Source organism: Gopherus evgoodei, chromosome 11, assembly GCF_007399415.2.
Source record: "Gopherus evgoodei ecotype Sinaloan lineage chromosome 11, rGopEvg1_v1.p, whole genome shotgun sequence".
Lineage (NCBI taxonomy): Eukaryota > Metazoa > Chordata > Testudines > Testudinidae > Gopherus > Gopherus evgoodei.
Window position 1 is genome coordinate 13,316,341 of NC_044332.1, and position 7,906 is coordinate 13,324,246.

Sequence of the window (7,906 nt, forward strand, 5' to 3'; positions counted from 1 at the left end):
AAGCTTGGTCTTATAATTACACAACTGATTATTGTTCTACTTGGCACTGAAGCATACAATATTTATTTTTTTAAAAAGCACATACATACAGACTCTCAGAGTCAGGGGCGGCTCTAGACATATCGCCGCTCCAAGCACTGCCGGTCGCCGGTTCCGTGACTCCAGTGGACCTCCCGCAGGCGTGCCTGCGGAGGGTCCGCTGGTCCCACGGCTCCACTGAAGCCACGGGACCAGTGGACCCTCTGCAGGCACGCCTGCGGGAGGTCCACTGGAGCCGCGGAACCAGCAGACCCTCCGCAGGAGTGCCACCGAAAGCAGCCTGCCTGCCGCCCTCCCGGCGACTGGCAGAGCATCCACCATGGCATGCTGCCCCAAGCACGTGCTTGGCGTGCTGGGGCCTGGAGCCGTCCCTGCTCAGAGTGGTATCCTTGCCCTATTTAAATCAGTGACAAAACTCCCATTGACTCCTTTGGAGATAGACTTTCAACCCTGGTCTCTCAGCACTTGATCTGAGGCTCAGTGGAAAGATTCTCATGGATTTCACCAGGCTTAGGGTGAAAGTCTGCTGTCTGACATGGTAGATTATTTGGGGAAGAGTGGAATCACAGTTGGCCCAACCTGGTATAATAGTTTCACCTCATTAGCACCTTCTGTGAACCATTGCTTCAGTCCTACAGTGGTGTCATCTTCTCACAACTTGGTCCTCCAGGCAAGTCCCTTAGAAGTCTCACCCTTTCAGAGCTGTCACTGTCTCACATGAGTAGTATCCTATATATGCTAATTACCACCATAGCATTTTCTGCTCATACTAGATTCCTTTACAGTCCACTTCTCTCAGAGAGAAATTCCCAGGCTTCGCTCAGCCTTCACCAACAAAGCACAGAAAATTCCAGAGAAACCAAACCTAACTAACGCAGCTTCTGTCCCTCCAGACTTGATATTTGAATCCCACTAGGTTCCCTAAAGCATCCTGGTATAGAACATCCACAACCAATACAACTTCCTTAGAAGCAGGGCCCACGCAAGGATGTTTTGCGCACTAGGCAAAACTTCCACCTTGTGCCCTCCCCCGTCCCCGAGACCCCACCCTAAGGCACCCCCCTCCGTCCTGAGGTACCCCCCCCCGCGGCAGCTCCCTACCGCCCACCCTCCACCCTGAGGCACGCCTCCCGCCCCCACTCACCCCTGCTCCACCTCCACCCCAAGCACACCATGGCTGCTTCATTTCTCCCACCTCCCAGGCTTGCAGCACCAATCAGCTTAGGCGCCACAAGCCTGGGAGATGGGAGAAGTGAAGCAGCCTCAGCATGCTCGGTAGGAGGCAGGGCAGGGATGAGCTGGGGCAGAGAGTTCCCCTGTGCGCTGCCTCTCCCTTACTTGCTGCAGGCGGCCCTCCCCGCACTCCCCTGCCCCAGCTCCCTCTGCCTAAATGCTGACGGCAACCAGGGAGGCCGAAGGTCCAGCTGCCCCCCAAATCCTAGTGCCCTAGGTGACCGCCAAGTCGCCTAAATGGTTGCACCAGCCCTGCTTAGAAGTGCTACTTCTCCAGTCCTAAGCACAAAATTAGCTCTTCTCCTACAGCTACCCTATAATTCCTTTTCCAGGATAAGAGAACTGTAGCCCTCACACCTGTATCCCCTCTTGTAGTTTTCATTTCCCTGGTTAGTGAGACAACCCTGCTCCTCCTCAGCTGGGTCTGATAACAAATCAACCCTGACACACCCTCCAGGTGCAGGAAGATGGGCTAATTGAGCTCTCCAGCTCCTACTAACACTTTGTTCACCAGTGTGGGATTAACACTGCTTCCCACAACTCCAATTCAAAAAGAGATCAAGCACAGGCTTTAGTTAGAGGACTTTGTTTATATCAAAGACCAATACCTTACTATACCGAAAACAATATCCAAGAAAGCAAGGATTATTATGTAATAATATAAATATATTTAATAATGAATAAGCTGAAATTAGCTCACTATGAATAAGCTGAAATCAGCTAAACTGAGTTACTGTTACCTTTTAAAAATTATCTAAATGGAAATAAGACAAATCAAATGTTAGTAGTTCTTTTTATTAAATGAAAATATATGCTTAATACCATGCATATTTTAAAGTATGCTTCATAAAAAAGGATTTTCTTCTTTGGTGCTAAAATATCTTAGTGACTGGTGCATTTAAATAAAAAAAAAGAGATGGATACTACAATACAGATCTCTCTTAAGACTATCTCCTAAGGTTTGAGATCTACTGATTAAAGGCACTATAAAAGAAAAAGCTATTTTTATTATTGGCAATATTATTATTAAGTAAATTACCTCTTCATACTGATAATCATCTTCTGAATCTTCTGTAATGGTAACTTCTGTATGTTTTGTCAAGTCTAAAACAGCTGACATGGTGCTTTCCAATGGGAATTAAAACAATTTTTATATGATCATTAAAAAAGAGCAGTTATTCATAAAGCAGTAATTATCAGCCTCTCCCCTGTTCTAGGTAAGGCCAAATTTCATATATTTAGGGCTAACTTTGGCTCTTGGATGCCCATACACAGCTCCAAAGAAAGGCATGTCGCTCATTCAAGAACAGAATTTAACACTCCAACTTTTCATTGCAGGATTGCACAGCATTAAAATACCACCCATTTGCTCTGCTATAGCTGCATGCCAGTTGCTGTGCTTAATATAAACAGCAGGCCAAACTCCACTCTCAGGTACATAGTCACAGTGGCTATATTGCACAGGGGACTTTCACTGTCATTATGCCTCTGGGTGAATTTCATCCTTTTAGAAAACTAACCATTTGTTATGAGGTTTAGAGATCTGATATTGCCAATGCACATCTGTGGATCCACCCTTTGGGGGAAAAATAACAGTAAATTGAGCACAGAAGCTTCTGTTATGTTGGTTTAACAGTCTTACATCTCCTTTAGTTACATTAGGATTAACTGATTTTAATGGGAGGATTGAGAGGTGTGTGTTTCAATGAATGCTTTATAATCTCCTTCTAGCAAAGTGTCCCAGCAACAGCCCATGTGCCCAATGAGCTGGGCAAGGAGAACGTAGCTGAGAACAGTTGCCCTTTGGACAGGATTTTGAAGAGCTGTCCTGAAGAACTGGAAACTGAACAACCTTCCAAAAGTTTAGAAGCTGTCTGACTCCTGAGTCTCAGCTCCCCGCTTTCAAAGGCAAGTGCTGGAGGCTTTACATTATCAGCCAACTTTGTTCTTTTCATGCTCTTAACTGGAGGGGTGGGGGGAGAATTGGGCAGCAAAGTGGTCCAGGGACCACTAACTGTTTACTAGAGGGGCAGAAAGAGCTAAGTGGCTGCAGCTGCTCTAGTGTTCACAAGATGAGACGGTGAGGGTGGGAGAAGAGTTACTGGGAACAAAACATACAACAGGGAAACCACTGGTTTTTTTAAGTTGCTCTGGAGATTGGTAGGGAACAGCAAAGCAGAGGAAGTCTGGTGGCAGAATTGATTTGGGAGGTCAGGAGTTTGGTTGATTGAGTTTGGTAAGTAGTCTAAGAATCATTTTTTAAAAGCTAGACACCCTATGATCAATTCACTCTTCACCCTTTCACTGTATATAAAGTGACCATGATGCTACTTTATGTCTGGGGAAGATATCTTGTGAATAAGACTTTAAAAAGTGAGGTCCTATTTGCACAGCATGGATACTAAGGCTCAACTTTTTATAAAGGAGAGCCCAATGTATGCGTACTACTTATTTATTTGTACTTGACTGCGATTATTTGCCTGAATCAGATATTTGTACACCTGCTAGTGCCTCCTAAAATCCCTGGTTTATTTGGAAAATTGTCCTTGGCTGTATTATATTTTATCCATATATGTGTGTGTCTATATATTTAGAGACAGAGGGGGGCAAGCAAAGGAAAAAGTTAACTGTGTTATTGCTAAAGGTCAAGGCTTCATCAGCTGAAGTTACAAAAATCTTTTGCTGATTGGAAATGAGCATTTAAGAAGAGAGGTTATTTCAAATTTCTTATAGTATTGATTTTTAAATTTGCTTGTTATACACACAGCAAAGGGAGGTAGTAATTTACATGTGAGGTTTAGAGGGCTTGCCCCACGAATGCTTTTGAGCTATTGGTTGATAAGTCCAAAAAAGTCTTAATATGCTGGGAACACTTTTCTCCCCAGTCTCCAATAACTTCATATCATGAACGGATTTTGCTCCAGTTTTTAAATAACTAAATAAAAGAGCTGAGACTAGCAATAGCAAGCTTCAGCCACAAAGGACTTTTCAGAAACCTACACGTGCATAATAGACGTTTATAATAGAAATCACAATGTAACTGTAGCTGCTTTAATCATAGCAAAAAGTATAATAAAAGTAATATTTGAGGCAGGTATGATCTAGTCATCTGGAACGGGGACTCTCAAATGTCTGAGTTCTAGTCCTGGCCCTGCGACAATCATGTTGTGGGGCCTTGAGCAAATCATATGAAATGTATGGTCCTTAGAGTCCCTTATCCATAGAATGGGGATGATAAGTTACCTCCCTTGCTGGGTATATAACAATTATGATTTACCATTAATTCACTAGCAGCATAACTGAATGGTACTTTAATTAAAGTTTGCAAAGCACTCGGAAGCTGAAAAATGTACTAAGTATCATTTTATAAAATATCTAATAATAAAAAGGCAGGATAATGTCACTGTAATCAATTAAGCAGCCTTTTGGTACTGTCATATTGTAGCAGTAAACAGAGGATTGAATGTTTATATGATACAATTTAAATATAATATTGTGCATCCAGCAATTTGGCTAAAAATATCTCTCTCACTGGAAGCTTAATTGTATAATGAGAGAGACTGATTTTGTCACATTGTTTTACATATGTGCAACATTTCATTCCTATTTCTCCATATTGACACTTCTATTCTATAGTTATAGAATCTTTTACAATGTAGATATAAATGTCACTATGTCATATCCACCAGACATTTCAAACTAATGCAAATGCTTTTGGTGATTTAGGTGCTTCCAGGATGGGTAGTTTGCTGCTAGTTTTTTAAGTGTTTTACTGACTTGATAGCCCTTATGTGCCATTATGGTCTAGACTACAGGTGCTATGCACATGGAATAAAACCTCATGTTCAAAATCTTGAAATTATTCTTCAAAAATTATATTTCAGATGCACAATAATCTTTTTTAACGACAAAATTCCTCATTCAGCTACATTTTTGAGCAAACATTGTATACACATTTTATTTTAAATGTCTTTTATAATATAGACACTTTTATCAGCCACAGGGCACCGAAGAATTTCTGTTTTTAAGGAAATAGAAACTGAATCGCAGAGAAGTGGCTTATATAGGATCACAAAGCAAGTCAGTCAGTACCAAGGTCTCCTGATTGCCAGCCTCTAAATATACAAAACAAAACAAACCTGAAACCACTAACTTATAATTTGACTTTGCTCTTTTTATAACTGAAAAGGAGTCAAACGGATTGTTTCTAAATGTTATAACTCAAAATAAACCTTCTAAATTGTTGTACTGCAATCTAAAATTCCTATTTCACTTGTATAAACTACTGAATTAAAAATAGAATTTTAGGGAATGATTGAATAATTCAGGCCCTTGATTACAGAATTGGAGCCTTTCACTCTAGGTCAGTGGTTCAAATATTGCCAAGTGGAGGAACAAGCAAATGTGGGTTACCGTCTGATAGGTATTTGGTGCTGCTTGGAAAAAACTTACCAGACGCTTGCTACAGAGAGACAAATACAAAAAGGAGGAAGAGGCAACAGCTCCAGTACTTCAGTTGTTGCCCAAGTGGCAAGTGAAAAGTGAAATTTTTATGGTTCTTGTTAATTTCACACAGGGATTCTAAACAGCAATGGATCTTGGCAGCACACTGAAATGAACAAGACTCTGGACATTCCAACTGTTACTGTTCAGAACCGCTAGGTGAAACTAACAAGAATCAGAACAATTTCACTTTTGTTTCCATACCAGAGGCGGTGGAGTTATCTGTTTGTAGATGCAGCAAGGTGGCTCTGCATCAACCTACAGTCAGCTCACATCGAGAAGGTCCTCTTAATCATGAGGGCTGGAGACTTAGCTGTCTTCATTCAAATAAAAAAACTGAATTCTGTGCTAACTTATGGTTTATTCCCCATGGGTTCCCAGGGAAGTTCAACCGGTTACGCAAGATCTGATTTATGCAAATTTGCACTTAGGGAAAAAGTTCCATAAGCAAGAAATAGGATTTTCGAGTTGTGAAAATTTTTGCGTAACGTACAGGTATACATTTCCAACTTACACAAAATTCGAGTTATGCAAGGCTTTCTGGAATGGAATGATTGCGTAAGTCAGGGGGTACCTGTATTAGCCAGCAGTAGTAAGAGAGTGTTAGTAAAATAAATTGTTAATCTCAAGTTTTTCCTACCATAATTGCTTAATTTTGGCCTGGCTCCTACTGGGCAGGTCTGTACATGACAAATACAACATATGGGCATCGAGTGAAGCTTTTACTGCAAGTGCCACTGAGAAGCCTGGCTGAATGGGCCACAGAGGTGGTCCTTCCCCAATCCTGGACAGAGCTCAGGTGGGGGGTGGGGTGACCTATGCAGTGGCACTGATCCATGAAGACAACTAGGGGACCCCAGCACACCCCACCCCACTGCTTGAACTTGCCCTGGATTCAAAACCAAGGAGGGGGCAGGGGGTGCCCGAAAGTCATGGAGATTTGTTCTGAGTTGAATCAAACTCTCTAAAAATCCCCAGAGGCCAGAGCCCAAGAGCCCTCCCCGCCAAGCGAGACTGAAACCCCCAACACCCCCCGCCCTGGGTGAAGACCCCCGGCTCCCCCTCTCCCGGGGTGAACCCCCAGAAACCCCGCTCCCTGGAGCGAGGAGCCCCCGGGGTGAACCCTCAGCAAATCACCCCCCGAGCATCCCCCCCCTTATCCCCAGCGCTGCCCAGCCAGGACCAAGGAGCCGCTGAGGGGGCGCGGGGCGAGGATACGCTGCAGGCAGAAGGGCCCCTCGGCTCCGGCCACCGCCGCCTCCCCCTCCATCGCCGGCTCTCCCGGTCGGTTGTTTACACTCCGCTCTCGCCGTTGCTAGGGTTCCCCCAGAGCCTCTCGCGAGAACAAGGAAGCAGCTCGCCCCTTCTCTCCGCCTGGTTCTAGCCGGATTTCATGGGGGGGGGGGGGTGGGTACTAAAGCAAGCCGTGGGAACGGCTGGACGCGTCCCGGTCGCCATAGCAATCGTCACTTCTCGGTTACGGCCGGGGGAAGGTCCAATGGCGCTTTAGTAGGGCGGTGCCAAGGGACAAACTGGCCAATCGGTGTAAGGCGGGGGGGGAAGTCCCTCCTCCTGGCCCAGGCTTCCCCCTCTGGGCAGAGAAGGGGGATCCGAGACGGTGACAGGGAGAAGGGGAAGTGCAGCCAGCCCCTCCCGTGAGGCCCCCACACTGGGTGGGCCCGCGGCATCTCTGGGGTGGGGCATAAGGCAGGAGACCCACCCCTGCGCGGTTACCCAGTGCCCCCAGCTTGCCCTGGGATCAGAGCTGCTGGGGAGAGCAACACAGAGCTCTGCTGTTTGCAGCATGCCAGATGTATTGCACTAGAAACCCCAGGTGCTATGGTGCACGCTGTTGAGCACCATCTACTGTCACCTTCTCTGGCAACTAACACTATGTATATATCTACTAGGGCTGTCAAGTGATTACAATAATTAATCGCATGGTTAATCGTGTTAAACAATAATAGAATACCACTTATTTAAATATTTTTGGCTGTTTTCCACATTTTCAAATATGTTGATTTCAATTTTAACACAGAATATGAAGTGTACAATGCTCAATTTATATTTATTTGTATTCTAAATATTTGCACTGTAAAACCAACAGAAATAGTATTTTTCAATTCGCTTA

The 7,906-nt window shown here is 44.3% G+C and overlaps 1 protein-coding gene across 1 annotated transcript in view; it reads right to left on the reverse strand.

The window, feature by feature from the left end:
• The window catches only part of SPAG16 (sperm associated antigen 16), an 844,823-nt gene extending 837,666 nt beyond the window's left edge, over positions 1–7,157 (reverse strand). The window contains 2 exon segments of the mRNA XM_030579560.1: positions 2,312–2,358; positions 6,994–7,157. Coding sequence (XP_030435420.1) covers positions 2,312–2,358; positions 6,994–7,045 — 99 coding nt within the window. The 5' untranslated portion in view covers positions 7,046–7,157.
• Between the last annotated feature and the right edge of the window lie 749 nt (positions 7,158–7,906).